At 41.8% G+C, this 23,066-nt stretch overlaps 1 protein-coding gene across 13 annotated transcripts in view; it reads left to right on the top strand.

Moving 5' to 3' along the window:
- The first annotated feature begins 9,237 nt into the window (after positions 1-9,237).
- The window catches only part of TCF12 (transcription factor 12), a 288,139-nt gene continuing 274,310 nt past the window's right edge, over positions 9,238-23,066 (top strand). For 2 of the 13 annotated variants that reach the window (XM_043494009.1, XM_043494006.1), the window contains exons 1-3: positions 9,244-9,542; positions 10,798-10,894; positions 11,716-11,788. In XM_043494009.1, coding sequence (XP_043349944.1) covers positions 10,820-10,894; positions 11,716-11,788 — 148 coding nt within the window. In that variant the 5' untranslated portion in view covers positions 9,244-9,542; positions 10,798-10,819. Of the gene's footprint in view, positions 9,543-10,217; positions 10,378-10,797; positions 10,934-11,715; positions 11,789-23,066 lie in introns of all 13 variants that reach the window. The other 11 variants (XM_043494003.1, XM_043494002.1, XM_043494000.1 and 8 more) reach the window with 11 other exon arrangements.

Genomic DNA, 23,066 nt, shown 5'->3' with positions numbered 1-23,066 from the left:
ATGTCTGTTGTCTATGAACTTGAACAACCATTTTCCTCCAGGTAGGGCTGGTTTTGCTCATAAATTGTAAAAAATATATAGTTGACTCTGCTGGTGGCCAGCCTACTGGTTGTTGTTGACTATTGCAATGACTTATTGACTAATCTCCCTGTCTCATCTATCACTGCCTGCAATGCAGACTACAGTGTCACCGTTGATTTTTTTTTCTATCCCCTGCATCTCTCACATTGTATATCTCCTTTTAAGCAGCTACTGATCATGATGATGATAAAATGTTAATTTTAATTTACTGGTATTTTCTGTGGTTTAGTTCTTTGTGTAATTTGTGCATAATCCTGCTCATTGTTCTATATCACCTTTATTGCTTGTGTTATACCATCTGTGGCCTGCATCATATCTAGGCACAAGGCCTTCTTGCCTCTGTTCCTTTCCCAAGCTCGTAAAATTACCCTTTCCTGGTGATATTTCCACTTGCAATTCTCTCATCACTTTAAAAAGGAAAACAACATTTTGTATCTGAATATTTCTAGTTACTTTTGATACATTTCTTTTTTGACTTTGACTGTGCTGCACCTTAAAACTTATAAAAGGTACTTTGTTTTACAGTTTCTGGTATATAATGTGACCAAGGTGGTACACCGGAAATGTATGACAAACTGCATCTGTTTTTGTAAATTTGTAGGAGAGAGGAAGGGAGACAAACAGATTGTGAAGTCAGGAGAAAGACAAAACTGTTTTTTGAAAATAAATTTCAACTTTGTCTAAGATATTAGTAACTGCCAAATTAAAGTGATCTAAAAGTGTTTTAGGTTGGGATACTGTCCCTTAAATTAACAAGATATTGTGTGGTAAATATTAATACATAGGATATAACTAATTATTGCCTTAAACTACAATTCACATGTTAATGAATGTCCTTCAGCCCCTTAAGCACGCTCCTGTGCTTACTCTTCCATCACCAGGCAGGCTAACAATAGGCACCCCAATATCCAACTCCCTTGCAATCATTCCTCTGTGATATCCAGCCCCTGACACTGGCTACTCACAGAAATTCCAGCTCCTCTACACCCAAAGGCACAGCATACCAGTTTTACCTTAAACTTCCACTCCTGTAAACCATACAGCATTTGTGAGCACGTATAATAAAATAAAAGGTTTATTTAAGAAAGAATAAAAATTTAACTAGAAACAAGGGAGAGTGATGGAAAGAAGTGGTTACAATACAAAACAAAAAATAAAATGCAAACCCAGGGGCTACACTTATTTAATAAAGTAAAATTTCCTCTCAACAGTTAGTCTGCTGCAGGGCTGTCTGGTTTCTCAGTAATCAGGATCCAAAGGTTTCTGAAAGCATACCCCTCTGCCAGGGGTTTTCCTCAGTGAATGCCTTTCCTATGCTCTTGTACTGAAAACAGTCTTTTGTTTCTGTTCACAGGCAAACCAAAACCCCTGCCTGGTTGTAGAGTTTCTTTTCTACCTTTAAGTGGTTTTGATTGTTTGTCATTGTCTTTTATTGTTTTTCTCTGACTGTGGCAAGAGAAGACAATAGAAACTTGCATCACCTTACCTGCTGACTAAGGAGGGGTGACAACTCCCTCCTGCTTAAAAGGGCCTTCATAGAGACACATTACCTCCTGGGACTAATTTCTATTCCAAATCCATAAAGCATACTTTCAATATAAATACATTATTTCTTATGTATTGTCAATATATACATCTCACAATGATTGATTGAGTCTTGACAAGTTATGAGCTTTCTGTAGATAACTTTATGGATAAATATCCTGTAAGCCATGTGTTTGGTGTAGTGAGTTTCTCAGGTCTGAGGTGGGAGTTTGCAAGGAACTGGGGATCCTATGCCAAGGAGTCTGTCAACCCACTTGTAGGCACAATTTATTCCTGTACATGCTCCCTCCCACTAGCTCTCACCTATCCCTTTCCCATCTGACCCTTTATATGACTCAGATGCCTTCTCTTAATCCCACTTGGGAGACAGATATTCAGTCACAGGTGCAGTGGACCCTGCTGCTTCTTAAAGGGGCCAGATACCCTGTAACAACATCCCATAATTCATTTGTATTTTGCGAGCACTATTTTCAAACTGTTGTTAGGCAGCCTGGAGGACACACTGCTGAGCACCACAATCATGACAGTCATTAATTTGAACAGGAAGAAGATGCATATGTGTTGGCAATCATGCAGGTGGATGGATTTAGCTGAGTGGGTTCAGATAGCTTTGTGATGCAGTGATATAGCTCTAGGTGAAGAAGGTGCAGAGGGATGAAATTGAGCAGTTATTCATGTGGGGCATATATATGGAGCAGCTTCACTTGGCAGAGCACCAGTTCTGGGCTCAGTCAACTAGCACTGACTAGTGGGACAGGATAGTGATGCAGAACTGGGATGACCAACAGTGGGGGCAAAACTTCAGAATGCAGAAGGCTACATTCCTAGAGATCTATGAAGACTTTGTCCTGGATTTTTTTTCCCCATCCATTTTCCTTTTAATGATCTCTAATCATCATCATCATCATGTTTTATATAATCACTTCATAAATATATTTGAGGGAAGCCTCCTGGGACAGGAAGAGGGCATCCCAATGGCACAGAGGGTGCAGATGGCTCACAGAGCAATAGCAACAAGGAGCACTGGCACTAATGTGAGGTCTCTGCTGTCAACTGAGACCCTGCTCGCTCAAGTCCCCATCTTTCCATGATACAGAGCACTCTGCTGGGCTATGCCACTGCCTTGTCCCATGCTTTCCCCTGGCTTTGCCAGAGTGCCATCTCTTTTCTCCCACGCAGCCCTGACACCTTTTTGGCACATTTACGTTCTGTGCCTCCCGCCAGGATCCTGCCACTGCTTTGGCACAGCGCCTAGCCCAGTGGCGCAGCAGTGTAAAGTTGACATGATCTTGCTAGGCAGCGAGCCTTGGTCGCATACAGTTGAGCCAGCTTCAGCCCCATACGCCATTTTAATGTTAGAGGGAGACCAAAGGATCCCTCTACTCCCATGCCACGGATAGTCTCATGCTGTCCAGAGTGTCTCATGCCCCAAACTGATGGTGTGTTCTGTAATTACATTTTTACCAAACCAGCAACAAATGTGAACTCCTGGATCACTGTAACAGCCTCACCATGAAGTCACAGAGTCTCATTAGACTCTCCAATCTATCTTGCCACACCGACAAACTGGACTTACTGATGGTCCACTTATACCAAAAGTCACACAATATTCAGGTTGCTTCTAATCCCAAGAGAACAGTCACTTACCCCGGATCAACTGGTAACCTCGATCTTACACCAAAGACAACAGCTGCAGCCAGTCCTATAATAAACTAAAGGCTTATTAACTAGAAAAAAGAAATAAGTTATTTACAAGTTAAAGCAAGCAAACGTACACATACAAATAAGTTACCATCTAGATCCTAAAAGCGACAGGGTTGTAGTGATCTGTCAATTCAAAGTGTATTTCAGGGAGGACACAGGGGTAACCCCTGGGGATCTCTGTCTCAGTTTAAAGTCTCTGGCCCTCTCAGAGTTCAAACAGTGAAAAGATGGAAAATTTTCCTGTAACCTTGTTTTATTTTCTTCATTCAGCATCCAAGTCCACAGGAGGATCTTTCTTGCACGTACCATATCCAAGATGGGATAGGGCCATTAGCCAATCCTTTGTATTGTGATATTCCTAGATGGCTCTTCTGATTTTGATAGGCCTTCTGGGATAGGAGTGGGAAGGGGACAATTCCCATGCCTGGTTTCACAAGTTCAGAGCAAACATTCTCAAAGTTATAAAGCAAAACTTACATATTTTCTTACAGCATGGAATACCAACATTACAAGAGAGATTAATGTATGCAGCAATTTATAACCATTTCATAGAGTCTAAGCACTAAATGCATTCTAAGACTAAAACCTATTTTGAGCAAAATTAACATACTGGTGAACTGGTCTGGTCTCCAACTATGAGTTTGTTAGTTCTTAGCCTGCAGTCTTGGCAAGAGCTGGCATCTGGATTGCCACCATCACAGATAGACCAACTGAGGCCAGTCCTTTTAAACACCCTCAGCCCCAAGCCAGCTCCCCTGCCTTAGCCACTCACTCCTACTGTGATCCAGCCCAATGTCTGACCGGGACGCCTGAGGAACAAAGAGCTGGACCTGAGGGCAGTTGAAGTAATTGCTTTAGAGGACAGCACTGGCAGAACACCAACATGAGAGTTCCCCTCAGCATGGAGAAGTGTGTATTGCCGTCACCATCTGGAAGCTTGTCCCCACTGATTGCTAATAGTCAGTTTGGTGATGGTAGATCAATTGTCCGGGCTGTTGTCATGGAAGTTTGAGGCTATGATAAGGGTGCTGCTGTGCTGGGTCATAAAGCTTGGCAATGCACAGATGTTTGATGGACTTTCTGAACTGCAGAGAGGCTACTGATGGGATGTATGTGCTATTATTTGCCCCTCCCCCAAGCCCTGCACACCAGGCCAAAGATTTAAATGCTTGCTGTATTTTTGCACAACATCTGTAAGAGAACAGGACTTCTGGTAATGCTCCCACAAACTGCCCATGCTATAAGGATAGGAGTACTCGTGGCACCTTAGAGACTAACAGATTTATTTGAGCATAAGCTACCACCGAATGCATCCGATGAAGTGAGCTGTAGCTCACGAAAGCTTATGCTCAAATAAATTTGTTAGTCTCTAAGGTGCCACAAGTACTCCTTTTCTTTTTTGCGAATACAGACTAACACGGCTGCTACTCTGAAACCTGCTATAAGGATGTGGACCACATTTTTGCAAATGATGCCATCACTGCATCCAAGAATGAGGTGGTGGACAGTTTTCCACAACACATCCTAAGGAACATGGCAAGCACCCTGAAGAAAGTGCCCTTGACCCCACATATACCAAGAGGAAATTTTTCTGGGCAGCCAAGAACTCTGTGACCCAGCTGACGTGGAGTTTACAAAAGAATCCCACACAGACAGACAAACTGGAGCTGCTGTGGAGGGATGCTGTACCAGTAAGCACTGAGTAGTATAAATGGTACATAAATTCTTAGTTAATGAAACTAAACTACTACACATTGACACAGTAAAGAACCAGTTTTTTTGGTAATTTTATTTTTAAATATTTTGTCAAAGTGTGTCCAAATATTTACAATACAGTAAAAAGTTAATTAAAAAGCAATTAAAATAAAATATCTGAAATTAATTTATAAATCAGTTCACAATGGAATCTAAAACAGCTTATGGTAGTATTTATATTTGGGTAGCACCGATGAGCCCCAACTGAGATTGGGGCCCCACTACGCTACTGTGTGGTTTTACAACTTCTTAAAGGTACAACCCTCTAAATATACCCTGTACATGAAGCTCCCTCCAGTATGATAGCCAGTCAGTCAGAAGGAATAGCTCTTGAATATCTTTGCTTCCTTTTCAGATTGGGCTATTTCTTGTCCCTTTGCTTTGGCTAGGCACTAGGACCAGCTCTGGGAGTGTCCCCTCTTCTTCATTTGCTCTGACAATGTCTTGTAGATGTCTGCATTCTAGTGACTCTTCTCCACATGGGACTAGACATGCTGCTCTCCAAAGAGGGCAATCAAATCTTGCAGCTCTGCAGAGGTCTACCCAGGAGAGGGGACATGGCTGCTATAAAGGTTATGTGACTGTGTGTGATTTCACCACTACCTAGTATCAAAAAGGGGCATACCTGGTTGCCTGACAGCATTTAAACTAAGAGATGACATATTGTCCAGATGACCCAGGAGCACTGCGGGGTGCAGGTGTGAAGCCATGCAGTATAGGATAGCATTGGGAGGACTGCCAGCAGTAGACTAGTTAGGAATGTGTCCACATAAACCTTAAAGGCAAACAAACTCACTCTGAAATAGAGTTACTTCTGTTCCAACTTACTGTGGCCTAAGATGCCAAATCTGATTATTTTTTTTTAAAGGTTGTGTGTGGATGCAAGGCTCTGTAATGCGAACAAACTAAGTTATTCTGATGTAACATCCCAATGTAGACAAGCTCTTGCTTTCAGACCACTCCAGCAGCCCTCCTACCTATATCCTCTTATTTCCTTCTCTATATCCTTCCCATTCCCTACATTCTGCTAAAATGTGCCTACTATCCCTCACTTTCTCCCTCCTGGAGTTGTGCATTTTTCATGTCCTACAACTCCTTATACTTAGACCTGCCTCCTGATTCATATAGGTTGAAATCCCTTCAACTTCTCCTTTCTTTCCAAAGCTTTTTGTCAATCCTTGCCATTCATTCTTTCTTTGTCTACATTAGCACCCGCAGCGTCGCTAAATCTCACAATTGTATCATGAGCCTGTAAGCCCCAGATCCTGGATTACATGAGCATCTCAGCTTTCATAAAATGAAAAGTAAGTTTCTAGTCCTCATGGTTGCAGAGAAAAGCTTGCAAATGTGAACCCTAAAAGCTCAAAACAAAAGGAGCTCAAAATGTATTATTTTTAAAACTTGTGGTTTTTAAATCAATTGTACATTAGTATAAACAACTGCTATAATAAATACTGTATGTTAAAGTTTGCAGCTACTTTAATCTATTTTTCCACAGTATATTCATCACTATGTCAATATTGTTCATACTGATAAAAGTTTGAAAGAGAAAACTCCTTTAACTGCATTTGCATGTTACAGTAGATATAGGCTCCTCCTTGCTACAAAAATATTTGTTAAAGTACAGTTTTCGTGAAACATGTAACACTGATCTCTCATTGGGTGTTTTCCTCTAAAGTGGAACATTATTTATACATCAAAGAGAAAAAAGGACATATTTATGTCCCTCCAGGGCATAGGGAATGAAAATCATTGTGTTGATATTTTAATCCAAATTACTTCCTGCATTTTTAAGTGACAGAAATATGAATATTCATAGACTCACAAGGCCAAACGATCTCTCCACTACATGGCACAGAGGGGCGCACAAAAGAGGAAAAGGGTTTGGAAAGCCTGCAAATCAGCAGTGTGTCTGTATAGGGGTTGGTAAGTGTTGTCTGCTTCACCCTGTTCCTTCCTCCTGAACACAGCACAATTTAGAATCTGTAGAATTGGGTATGGGAAGTTTTTGAAGCAGAGGGGGTGGAGCCAGGCAGCTTCTGCTGTATGCAGCATGTTACTCTCCAAATCCGGTGGATCCATGCAGGAATTAACACTGCTTTAAGCAGTATTCCCTTTCCCACTGTGCATTCTACCACCTCCCCAGGCCCTCCACAGAATGTGTCTGGATCTGTATCTGGATTTTCTTCCACACAAATCCTAAGGTTCTCCAGGGTTTGAAGACTGTCTTCTGTCCCCCGCCCCACCCCCAAATGAAAATGCAGTAGTAACTCTGCAGATTTTTTAAGTTTACTCACTCACCCAGGAGCTTTTTGTGGAAAAGAAGCATTCAGCCCTTAAAAACTAGAGATTGGGGGGGAAAAAAACCCGAGAGACTTCCACACATCTGCTGTACAAAGTGGGCTGAGGTCTAGGTGGTGGCACCTACATGCCACCTGGGGGCTCTGCAGGCCTGAGAAATCTATACATCCTAACTTCAGGCTATGCAAAGGGATCAAGATCTTAGCTGTATCTGTTATGCAGAGGTGCTGGGTTTGTGTTTGCATGTATGCATTTTCATATGGCATGTGTGTTCCCTATGATTTGGTATGTGGGTGTCTTAATTATTCATTTTTATTATATTTAACAAACAGGAAGTTTTGTCAAAATCTGCCAAAGTAGATCAGTATTAGCTTTGCCACGTGGTAACTTTGTCAATCAGAAAATTTCAAACTTGGTATCAAGTTATATGTGTAGTTTTTACTTTACATGGTGTGTGAATATGTACCAACGTATTACAAGTGTTCTGGTGGTGCGTGAGTGTGCTAGTGTATTTTGGTACATTGTATATTTTGTGTTGTTTTGGTGCATTGGGTTTTGTTTGTTGTATTGTATATATTCTGAGTGTTTGTGCTTGTTTGGGTGTATTGTATGTGCATGTTTTAAATTGTATGTGTATTGTGTTGTGTGTTTGTGTTTTGTGTACCTATTGTTTGTTCTAGGTAATGGTTGTGCATCGTTGAGTCTATTATAAATATATCATGTTTTGGGAATTTGTGTTGATATTGTGTTCTGGCTATTATGTGTGTGTTGGTGTATTATGTATGCATTATACTTTGTCATGTGTGGATTATGTTTGGATATTGTGTGTGTTGTGTTGTGTAGTTACATGTGCTGTGTACATCATATTTGGGTGTTGCATGTGTTATGTGTAGTGTCTGGGTCATATCTGGGTGTTGCCTATTATGGGTGTGTGTTTTGTATTGCTGGGGTACTGTGTGAGTCATGTCTGGGTTGTGTATTGCTATGGGTATTGTGTGTGTTTGTTGGGTATTGCTGTGGGCTCTGCCTGGATGTTGTGTGGGTTCTGAATTGTACGGTGTGGGTCAAGTCTGGAGGTTGTGTAGATTGTGTATTGCTGTGTGTACGGTGTGGGCCATGTGTAGGTGTGATGTGTACTGTGTGGGCCAAGTTTGGGCATTGTTTGCAGTGTGTATTGCTATGTGTATGGTGTGGACCATGTTTAGGTGTTGTGTGTGGATTGTGTACTGTGTGGACCATACCTGTTGCTGGCGGGTGGTTAATGGTGGCATGGGCCATGTCTGGGGCTGTATGGGGTGGCGATGTGGTAGGGTGGCCAGACAGCAAATGTGAAAAATCGGGACAGGGGGTGGGTGGTAATGGGAGCCTATATAAGAAAAAGACCCAAAAATCAGGACTGTCCCTATAAAATCAGGACATCTGGTCACCCTACAGCATGGGCCCATAGGTGCTGGAACTAGGGATGTGCTGCTGCACCCACTGGCTTGAAGGGGTTTCCATTATATGCAGGGTTTACACTTTGGTTCAGTGGTTCTCAGCGCCTCCACTATACAAATTGTTCCAGCGCCCAGCCTGGGCCCTGCCTGCATCTCTGGGGTGATGACTAGTGTCGCGGGCCATGCCCAGAGCTGTGGGCTCCGTGCGCTGGCTACCCCGGCTCCGTGCGGCGCTGCAGGGGGCTCCCGCCCGGGCTGGGCAGCCGCAGGCTCCCATCTCAGGCGGTGCCTTGCGGTGCCACGCTCGCCCCGGAGCCGGGGGCCCTCGTGCTGCTGCCGCCGTTCCTGGGCTCCCCGGAGCCGCCCCGCCCCGCCCCGCGCCGCGCCGCGCCGGCCTGGGGGTAGCCTTGAGCGCACAGTGACACCGGCCCTCCGGCAGCGGCGATGGCGACCCCTCCTTAGAGTCAGCCAACGCCGCGACCGCGGCCAGGGAAGGGTTAAGTGTTTCAGCTTGTGCCTGTTCCAGCATCCGCGGAGGGATACTGAGCCGGAGCCTTGGACGTGGTGCTGCGGCTCCGCAAGCAAAAAAAATGTCTGCCTAGGGGAGCCCACAAGTTCCTTCCAGCGGGGGGCGGGGGTGGCCGGCTCTGCCTCCCACCCAGCGGCCCGGCCGCTCGCGAGCGTGGCCCTGCTGGGTTGGACGTCACCGCGGGGAAGGAGGTAAATTTGGGCCGGGAGGGAGAAGTTGGGGTGGAAAGGAGGGGTGGGGGCTGCGCTGGGGGCAGGGGGCCAGCGGGGGTGCAGTGGGTCGTGCTGGGGGGCAGAGGGGGTGCCCGGGGGGCGGGGGGCCGTGGTGGGGGTGCCCGGGGGGCGGGGGGCCGCCCTGGGGGGCAGGGGGGGTGCACTAAGGGGGCAGTAGCGGCGGCCGGAGGGGTGAACTCGGGGCCAAGGAGCCGCTGGGGTAGGGAGGCTGTAGAGGGGCTGCTCTGAGGAGTGACACTGGTGCTGGGAGGCGGGGGCAGGAGCTGTGCTGCGGGGTAGGGACTCTCCTGGGTCCGTTCTCTCAGTCTTGTCGGGGGCTCTGGCGGGGCTGTAGCGGGCAGCAATTCTCCGGCTCGTGTTTTATGCGCCCCTGGTCCCTGTGTATGGTCTGTCCGGGAAGGAAGCGCCCGCACTAAGCTGGCGCTCCTGGAAGGACGGGAGCCCTGAGCACTCGTTCAACTCGCAGGGGCTGGGAATGCGGCAGCGCCTGTGTCCCGTCACACGGCAGCCTGCTCGGCGCAGGGAAAGGAGTGAGCCCCCAACGCCACCTCCTCGCCCAGTCGCTGCACTTTGTGGGTGTCTTTGCGGTGCAAAGACAGATCGCTGGTTTCAGAGACTGTTTATTGTTTGCAGCAGCTTTGGGGCTCCGGAGCTGGTAGTTACAGCAAATTGTGTGCGCGGATAAAGCAAATTATCCCTCTCTGGAAATCAGGCAATAGCAATGCTCAAGCAGACATGGCTCTGCTGAGGCACATCCACAGCCCAACTTGTCAGCTCCATTGTTGCGAAAACAGTGAGTCACTTAATCTCTCTAATTTTCCAGCTTTTGCTCGGGTATTTATCTGTTTATGCCTTTTACTGGCCCAGGGCGATCTAACCCTTCCTGTCACTTCAGACTCACTTGTGTGCGTGTGCGTGCGTGTGCGTGTTGTCTGAGGTGGAGTAGAAATTGAATGAGGGGAAAGAAGAAAGGAGGCAGAGGAAACTTAAGGAGAGTTGGCTAGTTTGAGAAGCTGCTGCTTGCTGATCTCATCCGTGTGCTCTGTTAAAGTGAGGCTTTCCCTTCGGATTTCCCCTCCCCCCCATCAGTGTCAGGGATGCGAATGCTTGAGCCCCCTTCTTTGTTAGGGACAGATCTGTCCGTGCACTGAATGGTGTAGGCACCAGCCCAATGGTAAAGTGCTGCGTGTCTCTTTCCCTCCCTGTGTTTTAGGACGTGATTGAAGTGGAGGAAGATGAATCCTCAGCAGCAGCGGATGGCCGCTATAGGAACCGACAAGGAACTGAGTGACCTGCTGGACTTCAGTGCGGTAGGATATTCTTCGAGGTCTTCTTATGGCTTCTCCACGGTAAAGCGAACCGAGAAGTAGGGGCGGCAGCCTGCAGGGCTTGGTTGGGTCCGACTCGGCCAATGTGCACACCTGAACTTTGATGTAATGTCTAGACTTCCAGATTTAATGCTCTAATACCAGCTGGGTCAATTGGTTTAACTGGTTAAAATCGGGCTGACCCGGAGATGGCATAATCTAATCCTTAATCTTTGTTAAACCGGTGTGTGGGGCTGATAGTTTGTGAGGATTTTTCTTGTTCCTTTAAAGAAATGCAACTTGCTGGTGCCTAAAAGCTGCAAGGATGTCAGTTGATACTTTGTTTTTCAATCTTGGGTTGGAAATTACAGGCAAAGTATTTTCTGTGTGATGCTTTTCTTCAGACTGATTTTTTTTCAAAATACATTAATTCTAAATAAAATAGAAAAATAGTGCCTCTTGTAAATTGGCTACTAATTAGTTATCCTGTGCCTTTAGAGCTCATAAAATAACAAGCTATGTATTTTGAGCAGTAGAATTTATGATGTATAATAAAGACTTTAAATTACTGTAATAATCTCAGGTTTTCCTGTTTACATTGCTTGCATATACAATAGAGAGTTTAGTAGCATTGGTGAAACTGCAAAGATCATTCTAGATTACTTGTTTTATGGTTCTTTTGAATGTGTTAAAGTCTGTTTTCTGGAAGAAATATAGGCCAGTGAACTGTCATATGTTGAATTTTTTTAGCCCACAGACAAGATTTATAAAACGGGGGGTTGGTTGTTAACTTAAACATCTGTTGTTTTTTGTTTGTTTTGCAGATGTTTTCCCCACCTGTTAATAGTGGGAAAACCAGACCAACTACATTAGGAAGCAGTCAGTTTAGTGGATCAGGTAAGATGCTGTTGAGAAACCTAAAGTTCAAGTCACTGAATTTAGATATTTTAGGTTAGTTTTTGTATGCAGGAAAAAAACCACTAATCTTTCAATTGTACACATCTTCTTACATTTGACATAATCAAAATAATTGAAGATGCCTTATTTTGACCTACCTGATTTTTAGGATAAAAGGCCCATAGTTGTCTTTCATTGTGGCTTAAAATGCAGTTTGTTCAATTCAGCACAGTGGAACATCCAGTATCTCTAATGCTACTGAAGTGTAAGTTGGGTTTGATACATATTGGGTTCAGAATGTCGACTTCTTGCTTTTTGTTTCAGTTTTGCTAAATTTGAACATACCATTTTAATGTGTTACCATAATATATCAAATAGTGAACTTGTGAATTTATTTTAAATATCCATCCTTATGAAAATGATCAATTATAGGATTAATACTTTACTAAATAATATATGTATAAATACAATCAGTGAAATAACTTTATAAATAAGTGAAAAAAAATGTATGTTTGTTTATGTATTGGTCATGTTCTAGTGTGGAAGTCTAATTTTCTAATAGCTGCATCATGTTGATATAGCAGAACTCTGGTTGGTGGAACAAGTCTTTCTTTTTTTCCTTAATTAGTACAAAAATTTACAGTATGTGGGATTTTTAAAAATACTCCTATATTTTAAATGCTTAATTTTTAAAGTCTTCTAGTTTGGCTTCTACAAAGAAAAGAGGCAAGATAAATTAGGATGCTAATTTTGGTATGTGTCAACATATTTATCACAATATTATATGTTTTTAAACAGTAAAGGGAAAATGGTGCCTCTTTTGTTGTCTCCCCCTTCACAAAGTTCTCTTTGGAGCCTGTTTTGGTACAGGAAATTACAATTTCCTTGTGCTCTGTATCCTTCTGAGCTTTGGTAGATATGATTCTCTCTTTCTCTTGTTTAAGCCTTGTCAATACTTCTGTGAAAACCAGCAAAAATACATTAACAAAAATATGTTGAATTTATTTCACTACTTTGTGCCTCTTTTTTTTTTTTTTTTTTACTCGGAGAGTATCTGCTCTATATGTTGTCAATTTTCAGAATGTTGGGGACAAACCTGTAATATGAACTGTAAAGTCAACTGTATAAAAGTCTTCATTCTGCATAGTCCTCAGAAATAATATTTTTTTAAAGAAACAATACTATTTATTCATGCAGTAGTGATGTTTCTAGTTTTCTAATTACTTTGTGTATCTTGTATGATTAAAAGAAGGCTTAATGTTTTTATTTTCAAAAAATAAAAAGGTAACTTTGTAGGACACTTACTAAATTAACAGTCAAGTATTTCTTTGAACATAAACAGTAATGTTGCCTATGTATATTTTGTATATTGTTAGAGTTGCCAGAGCAGTCTAAATGTATTAATGGTGGCAATATTAAAAAAAAATAGAGTTCTTGTTGAAACTTTTTTCTTGTATGATCTTGGATTATTTAAACTCGGAGATGGGGACTACTCAGCATCCACAACATCTTGAAAGTGAATGAAATTTGAAAAAAAATAAACACACAGTAATCTAGAGCTCAGAAGAATATATTTTCAGAAATTTCCTAAAATATATATGGGATTTTGATTTACTCATTGCATGTTAAAAATACTTAAATTTATTGTAATTTCAGTATAGGGATCTGCACGCCATATGTTGGTTAACCAATCTTTCATACAAACCTTCAGGTGAATCTCTCTCCAAAAATCTGCATCAGAAGTGGGGTGTGTAGCTTTTTTCCCCAAACTGTCCTCCATCAATTGCGTACATCTTACAAATATAGCTAGTAAAAATTTGCTATGAAAATCAAATGTTACATGGTCAGGAATGATCTAGATAATACTTAGTCCTGCCTTGAGTGCAGGGGACTGGACTAGAAGACCTCTTGCGGTCCTTTCTAGTGCTATAATTCTATGAGTCTTTCTTTAAATTTAAAAGAGGTGCAAAGTGACAGGGTTTGTATTATGGGAATAACAAGGAGATTTTTTTGTTTTTGTTTTTTTGCTTTTCCTGGATAAGTACATTTACATCCATGTCAAACAATAAATCTTTAGTGGTCAATATAAATCTTAAAAGATACCATTCAGCGATTGGTGATTTCTGTTTGCAGGCCTGCTTCTAGACAATGATTCCCCCAGAAAAGAGAGAGCACCAAAGGGTTTAACCAGAAGAGTACAATCTTTTCTTTTTGGGAAATAGTGTTAATGGTTGCTTGAATTTTTTTATTGGGAAGCCTAATCTCTTCTGATGTGTGACATCATCACAAAGATTCTATGCATGAGGGAATTCATTACAGCTGTCTCTCAAGCTACAACCTCAACAGAAGCCACTTCCCCATGAGAAGGATACTGGGATATTGTATACCAAACTATTGCTTACACCATTCTCATGTAAGAATAATGACATCTAATAACACTGAACCAGATACGTTTTAATTCACAATGTTTCTGGTTGTAGGGACTGTTGGGTTACAGATTCTCAGTTCCCCACTGCAAGGCAATCTGTTGCATAGATTGTGTTCCTTGTACTGTTACAGTGAACTCAGATTACTCTCTGCAGGAGCGAGAGGTGACCAACTCTGTATTAGCTCAGTTCTGGGACATTGTTAGATATCAGAGATGCATTTTTGAGATGATTGACAAAGTGGAAGTAGTACAGGTATTTAATTTCTGACACCCAAGTTTAATTCTGCATTTTGATCTTGATTTAATTTTAAGAATATTCTGTAGTTTATAGAATAAATGTTTGAACATTGTGTTTGGGTTTTTTTTACTGCTAGAGACCAAATTTAAAAAACAGGAAAGGAACATATTTCTTGGGTGTTTGCCCCATAAGGGTATTCAGTACCAAGAAATACATTATGCATGGATTTGTAAAACCATTTTATTTGTTTATTTGTTTTACCATGGAGAATGTAGCTATGTCTATTTTTAAAAGGCTTACTCATTTTTGATTTAATACACAGAATTTGAGATATAACCTATTTATGTCGGTTTGTTTGAGTCTTTCAATGACTGTGCTTGCAATTATGCCTTTCTGGATTACTTTGTGAAGATGGTGCTTCCTTTACTATTTTTCCATTTTTAAAATAATTAGCTTTTTATCCTTTTTCCAAATGTCCTGTCTCAGCTGGGCTAGAGTATTTGTTTGTTTATTGAAACACTTTTTAAATGTCCAGTTAAAATCTACTAAAATGAAAGATAAGTGTTTCAGGACAAAAAAATTAACCACTCTGTGCCAGTCGTAGGAAGACAAACAGCTATTCATGAGTGTACGAAGTTCTTGTTGAGATTTGTTTCAAGGTACAATCCTAAAAAATATAAATTAGAAGGGTGGGAAAATGCCTGCTATGTTAGTTTATTTGATTCTTAATGGGCAAACTAACAAATGTCCAAGAATGTCTGATTGCTTCTTTGTTTTTCACACTTTTTAGCTTCTCTAGGTGATGTGGATGGAAGGGTGAAAGTTGCCGATCTCTTAGTGTCGCAGCAAGCATGATATGATTTAATACAGCCATGTTTCGGTCATCGGTTATTATAAAAGTACATATGTAACTGAATATAATAAAACAGCCAGTCAGGGTACTGTGACTGAAATTTGTTGTTTGGCAGGGAGGTACCATAGATTAACACATGAATGTTGTGCTTTGGAGTGTTGGACAATAAGGTGTTTAGGAATTTGAGAATTACACTGCTTGGTGAATATGTGGAATTTGTGAGATGAGAGTGTTTTTATTTTTTGTTTTGCTTTTAGTTTTTTTAGGGGAGAGAATTTGCCTTCTAAAGGCTCATCATTTGTGAATGAAAGCTACGGGTGAAATAAGTGAATCTGATACGTCATGGTATTTTATGACGGTAAATCATGTAATTTGCTGATAATGTCAAATAATTTAATTAGATTAGTGATGGGAATGAATGGAAAAAATAACCCGATACAAAATAAGAATGACAGAGTTAAATTGCAAAGATACTTTGTTATTGCTGTCTCCTGCTAAAACAAAACAACCTCCTCTCACCCCCACCCTGTATTGCTTTCATTCTCTCTATTTCTGCAGTCTCCAAGATGAAAACTGCTTACATTGCCTAGGACTTTCTGTACTGGAATTTAAAATTTTTTTTAACTAAAATGTTTCTGTGATAGCCTGACTGCAGGAAGCATGATTTAGGATGTAGTAAAATGAATGTCCTGCGGTCCATCTATCAAAACCAGATAAGTCAAGTATTCCAAACCTGGATGGTTACTTTACCTGATGCTCTAGTCAGAAATGTGGAGAGACTCCCATTAAGTGCCATTTGTGATACGCAAATTCCTGTCTTCTGCAATATATTAGTGTTTCTGTAGTTCCCTTAAATAGTCAAAATGTTAGACATCTGTTGCCTATGTAATTGATTTGATGTTGAGTTCTTTGAGAAATGTGAACACAATTGCAAGTGTAAAACTATATGCCCAAATTGGTGTCCACACTGTGCATGCACACACAAACCCTTCCCTCCTCTCTCCCTCTCCCACCTCCCCAAATAATGCCTAAGTGCACAAAATCGTTTTCCTGCTCTAGTCCAAATGCCTCTATATATATTCACACAGCAAACATGTACTCAAGCAGTTGCCCTTTCTACCCCTTTGCATGTTAGAGTTGAGTGGGTTTTAAAGAGAGTGGCTCGGCATAAGCCACCAACTAGGGACCTGATCCAAAGTCTAACATAGTAGAAGAAAAGCCTGCCATTAACTTTAATGTCTTTCGAACCAAGCCCTATGTGTGCAAATAGAATCTGCATAGAAATTTCTTGGATGCAGTAGACATTATTCCCCAGCAGATCTAGTTAAATAAATAGCCGGTTTCACCAATTATTAAAACTCTGTAGGAATGATTTGTATCATCCAGGTTAATTGCCAGTGTCCTCCTTGAGGATTCTTCATACAAGGCTCAGGAGATAATCGCCTAGGTGGGGTGAAATGACCCATAGAGAGAGATTAGTTAGTCCATAGCATACCTTGCAGAGGAAAGTTATTGATTTTTGCAAGCCAAACTTTATCTTTTAGTCTCAAGAAATATGTTTGAGGAGTAAAATAAACGGGGATTACACTTCACCTATGCATCAAAAATTAATGGTTCTTAACCTTTCAAGCTACTGTCTTTATGAACAGAACTTGAATTCTCAAGGAGAACCAGTCACCACACCATCCTCCTTATCTATATACATCTGGTGAAGTAAGCTCTCTGCCTGACCCTGTTTCCTAAAGTCTAGGAGTTGACAGGTGATCCCATGTTTCAGAGTAGCAGCCGTGTTAGTCTGTATTCACAAAAAGAAAAGGAGTATTTGTGGCACCTTAGACTAACAAATTTGAGCATAAGCTTTTGTGAGCTACAGCTCACTTCATCGACTGAATGCATCCGATGAAGTGAGCTGTAGCTCACAAAAGCTTATGCTCAAATAATTTGTTAGTCTCTAAGGTGCCACAAATACTCCTTTTTCTTTTTAGGTGTTCCCATGTAGATGAAACCCTAAAATGATAAACATTCCAGCCCATGACAACCATTCTCTTACTTAAAAATAAAAGGAAGAGGTGATCAAAGATCTTATACTTTGGGAATTTGGTCATTATTCATATTTTTGGTTGTCCAAAATACTTTGTGGTCATCATGTTTATTTTTCATGAATTGACTGAGGGCAGGTAAGTTGAATGCATGTGTTCTATGCACCAAAGGTCTAGAGTTGCACATGAGTAAAAGCCTTAGATTATACATGCATGTTGCTTATTTAATAATAGGGGCTATATATAGGACTCTGTAAAACATCCTTAAAGCCAGAAGCAGGCAAAACTTGCCTGATGAACCCAGAACTCTGCCCATGTTCACAAACCTTCTTATGAATGTGGTGAGAATTCTGGGCATGTTTTGTCTTGGCCCTTTCCAACCGAAATACCTTGTCCCTACCCCCAACAGATCTAGAAGATGGTGAAGATGGTGAAGCTGCGGGCTTGAAAACCATCTGATTTAGAATTAGCGTGTTCAGGAATTTCATTCTGGTCTACTACCCCTGCCTGCGTTTGAGGGTCTATCAAAAAGGCTCACTGCAGTTGAAATTAGGGGCACACTGCCTATTTGCTCCAGATCTTTCTTGAATTTGGAAGATGTGGGGCTGGGCATAGGTTTATTTGCTGGCTGCTTCTGGAAGACAGGAATGATGGAGTGGGCTAGTTAGCTGGCCACATAAGGCTGCTTAAGGTAAAGGGGTACTCCTGGGCGAATTCTGTGCCACTGTGCATGCCCAGAATACATGTGTCCTGCAGAATTTTTTCCCCCCCGCAGAAAATACATTCTGCCCCAGAAATGCTACAGTTCTGCCTTTCGCCCACCAGAGGACACTGTGGCGCCTGTACAGCCAACAGCATAAATACAGTAGGTTGTTCTGGTGCCACAGCAGCCTCTGGTGGGCAAAAGGTGGAACTGCAGCACGTCTGGGACAGTGTATTTTCGGGGGAGGGGCGGGGAATTCTGTGTATGTTCAGGAGTATTTGTGGCACCTTAGAGACTAACAGATTTATTTGAGCATAAGCTTTCATGAGCTACAGCTCACTTCATTGGATGCATCCGATGAAGTGAGCTGTAGCTCACGAAAGCTTATGCTCAGATAAATTTGTTAGTCTCTAAGGTGCCACAAGTACTCCTTTTCTTTTTGCGAATACAGACTAACACGGCTGCTGCTCTGAAACCTGTGTATGTTCAGTGGCACAGAATTCCCCCACGAGTAGAAGTTCATCACAGCACCTGGCCCATGGAGCCAGGTTAGGACAGAGTGGAGCACATAGGGTTGCTGGGGGGGTGTCACAGATGGGTTCAGAATGGCTGGGGTGGGGGACAGACTGGGTTGTGGGCTCAGGAGCTAATAGGGTGACAACATTAAGCCAGGGGGTGCATGGCGACATGGGAACATGGGAGGGGGCCACATGGGAGGGGGCTGCATGGACCCATGGGGGTGGGGGAAGAGACTGCAGGGACCCGTCAGGATGGGCAGTGCAGGGATGGGGGCAGATGTTTCTGACTGAATGGGAGGAGTTTGGCTTAGCCAGAGTCTGCATGGGGGAGGCTCCCTAACAATCCTACACTGCTCCCCCAAAACCTGTTCCATACTTCTCCCACCCACACTCAGCAACCCTCCAGGTTCACTTCAGGCTCCTTCCCTCTTCCTCAGCTCCTCCGTTACTCCTGACACTCCCAGCCTTTGCACTGCTTCTGATGGGTGCAGAAAATACAATTCTGTATTGTAATTTAAATGAATTACTCAAAGTTCTGTATTAATATGCCTAGGAAGAAATTTGTCAAAAAAAAATTACCAGATTCTTTTTTTGGTCTGTATTGTTACAGACATACTTGCTGACAGATATCTGAAATAAATCACCAAAATAATTGACACTGGCACAATTATATTGTGTTGTTTTGACAAATTATGCAGAATTTTGAAGAATTTTTAATTTTTTTGGCATAGAATTCCCTCAGTAGTAAAGGGGGCAGGGGGTTTCAAGCCCATTGTGGGTACAAATAGAAGGAACTCCTCATCTATTTTCATATGAAAACAGAAAAACACTTGCAGGGAATTTTGTTTTATGCTTGCACGAAGTACTGAGTTTTGTGTGAACCTTAAGGAATGCCATCTGGTTTTGATTTGTGAAACTCTTGCAACCTGAAACTGATGTATATCGCACAGCTCTAGTTATAAGGCTTGCTACAACTTGGTGCGTGGAGTAGTCACTGTAAAAAAACAAAGAAAACCATGCTGAAACTGTATTTAGATGTGTGAATGACTTCTGCGTTGGGCTTGCATAACTAAAACTGCCCCTTGGGAGCAGACATGCCAAACCCATGGAAAAAAACCCACAAAAGTTGGGCTTGTTTTTTGCTTAATTGGTTTGTGATTTGCTTGTTGACTAGTTTTTGGCTTGTAGCTTGTTGCCTTTTTTTGATCGGCTCCCAGGAAGCAGGTGCAACAAGAGGCAGGCAAGGGACAAGCAGGGGTAAGGCGGGGGAGAGTCAGGGCTGCACAGCAGGCCCACCACAGTCCCATACTGCACGCCAGGGGGATCTAGTCACATAGAGTGTTGGGGTTCTTAAGGATTGGCTTGTTTTGGCCTTGTTTTGAAATGGGATTAGCTTAATTTTTGGCTTATTGTGAAAGTTGGGGTGCTTATTTACCACGTGACAGTTGGCATCTGTGCTCAGGAGTCATGAAAGTTACCAGACCAACTAGTCACACATAATAGTTAGGGTAACTGGTTGACCAGATAACTAGATCTTCACCACTCACTCCTTGTGGGTGGTTACACTTTTGAAAATGTAGCTTTTTTTTTTTTCCTCTCCCCTCTCCTGTCACCCTGTGTTGAAGTCTGAGCCTCATGCCAGTCAGAGGGGGAATGACTTCCTTGCTGTCTCCTGGATATGTAGCTTCAGAATGTATAATAGCAATGTGTTCCTCTTTTTAGATACACTCTTTTTGAAAAACTGAAGAAAACTATTATTCAATTCATTTGTCACAGTTCAAGCCAATTTGCCTATATTTTTCCTTCCATTGTCTAGCAAGGGCACCCACTCTAGGCTTCTGGCTCCTCAACTGTCACCTCCCTTGGGTGGAGACCCATATTTCTCTTCTTCCTGACTGGGGTATTTCCAGACTTCACATCTCCCTGCCTACACTGTGAACTCCCCACCAAAGTCAGGTTGCCTAAGCATGCTTTACTTTTCTCCTCAGAAATGGTGAACAGTGTAATTGCAATAGTTAAGCTACCATACATCTCTTTCTAAGCAATCATATTTATTCTTAAGGTAAAAGCATTACAAAGAATGTATTTTAAAAAAAATAAAAGAACCTACACACATGCTACAAATGTTACCAGAGATCACCCTCTTGCTCTGAAAGTGCTCTGGTTGGTGATTAGTTCTTCAAACCCCACATGGGAGATTTTCTTGTGGTCACAAGTTCATTACAACTTGAACTTGGAGTAAGCACTCTCCTGAGTAAATCAGTTACCCTTTATACAGTTTCTGTTTGAACATTCCTCATGTAACGGATGATCAGCTGACGAAAGGTCTCCCCTCAGGGTGAAGCTTCAGAGGTTGAGTCTGTAGATGTGAGTTGGCAATCCTCTCATCCCAAGTACTTCCTAGCAATTTAATTTCACACATATTGACCCAAAAGATCATTTGTGTCTGCTTCATTGTTCAGCATAGTCTTTTGAAGATTACAGTACTTCCCAGTGATTGCATTAATTCTGTCTTCCGCCTAAATAAGTTCCATGAAATCTCAGAATAATACGTAAACATTTGCATTGTTAATGCAACAAACTCCTAAAATGTTTAACTTAATTCAATAAGGTTAAACTTTAATTTAAAGAGTTTTTTGTCCAGGAAATTGCCATAACTGTCCTAGCATTGACCTGTACAATATTCTTTTGTTAGTCAAAACAAGGCACATTAGTTTCTATCAGATGGCCCTCATCCAATCCCCAGATGGCACGAGTAAAATTTACTCTTTTCCCAATGAATAGAGTGTGGGATGGTGTATAGTAGTCTTGCAAACAAACCCAGACACCTCTAAGCTTCCCTCTAAAATGCCCATTTGTGGCTTAATATGTGGAAGACCTTCACATAAGAGCAGTCATGCTGGCTCAGACCAAAGGTTCATTTAACCCAGTATCCTATCTTCTGATAGTGGCCAATGCCAGTGCTTCAGAGGGAATGAACAGAACAGGTAATCAAATGATCCATCCCCTGTCGCCCATTCCCAGCTTCTGGCAAACGGAGGCTAGGGACACCATCCCTGCTCGTTCTGGCACATAGCCATTGATGGACCTATCCTCCATGAACTTGCCTAGTTCTTTTTTTTGAACCGTGTTATAGTCTTGACCTTCACAACATCCTCTGGCAAAGAGTTCCACAGGTTGACTGTGTGATGAAATACTTCCTTTTGTTTGTTTTAAACCTGCTGCATATTAATTTCATTTGGTGACCCCCTAGTTCTTGTGTTAAGAGAAGGAATAAAATAAGGAAGTGTTATTACTTTCTTCCCACCAGTCATGATTTTTGTAGATCTCTATCATATCCCCCCTTAGTCGTCTCCTTTCCAAGATGAAAAGTCCCCTTCTTATTAATCTCTCCTCATATGGAAGCTGTTCCATACTCCTAATAATTTGTTACCCTTTTTTGTACCTTTTCCAATTCCAATATATCTTTTTTGAGATGGGGCGACCACATCTGCATGCAGTATTCAAGATGTGGGTGTACTATGGATTAATATAGAGGCAATATGATGTTTTCTGTCTTATTATCTATCCGTTTCTTAATAATTCCCAACATTCTGTTTGCTTTTTTGACTGCCGCTGCACATTGGATGTTTTCAGAGAACTATTCACAATGACTCCAAGATCTCTTTCTTGAGTGGTGGTAGCTAATTTAGCACCCATCATTTTATATGTATAGCTGGGATTATGTTTTCTAGTATGAATTACTTTACATTTATCAACATTGAATTTCATCTGCCATTTTGTTGCCCAGTCACCCAATTTTGTGAGATCCTTTGTAGCTCTTAGTTAAATCCAAAGCAGACTGCTGTCTTGAGTAGTTTTTTGTATCATTTGCAAATTTTGCCACCTAACTGTTTACCAGTGTCAGTTCTGTATGTTTTGGAGAGTGAAGATCTGGGAATCAGAGTTAAACCTTGCAGTTCCCTTGCGAGGATGAAATTAAATAGAAATACCAGCTAGAATTCTGCTTTAATCTTTATTCTGATATGTTGTAACTTCAGGTAACTTCAGTTGTAGATAAAGAATTTCAGGAGTGGTGGGTGGTTCTTGGTTTTTCAAGGTTTTTTGACAAGGATGCATAGGGAGGAATGTGATGTCTATGAAAAGTTTGAGTTCTGTTCTTGCAGGCGTTCCTCTGGTGCGATCTGTGGAGAAGGGTTGGTACCTTCTTCAGAAAGGGCATTAAGAAATAGGCTAGAGGTTTGGGGTAAAATGGGAGAAGGATCATATTGAGGTGAAGCAGAGAATAAATAAGCCGTTCAACTTCAAAATCATTTCCAGTCTTAAGGACTTGGTTTTTCTCTTTTAAAGAAAAGTACGTAAGCGAATCTGGTATATCTCTGCATGCTGTTAGGGCAATACAATTTATGCTATACTCTGTCATATAGTTATTGTAAAGCTTTGGTTGCATATATGACTTTTGACAAGATTTCTGGGTCTGTAGTTCTGATAGAAGGGGT

The sequence above is a fragment of the Dermochelys coriacea genome, chromosome 10, assembly GCF_009764565.3.
Source record: "Dermochelys coriacea isolate rDerCor1 chromosome 10, rDerCor1.pri.v4, whole genome shotgun sequence".
NCBI lineage: Eukaryota > Metazoa > Chordata > Testudines > Dermochelyidae > Dermochelys > Dermochelys coriacea.
This window is presented reverse-complemented; position numbering and strand designations above follow the sequence as displayed.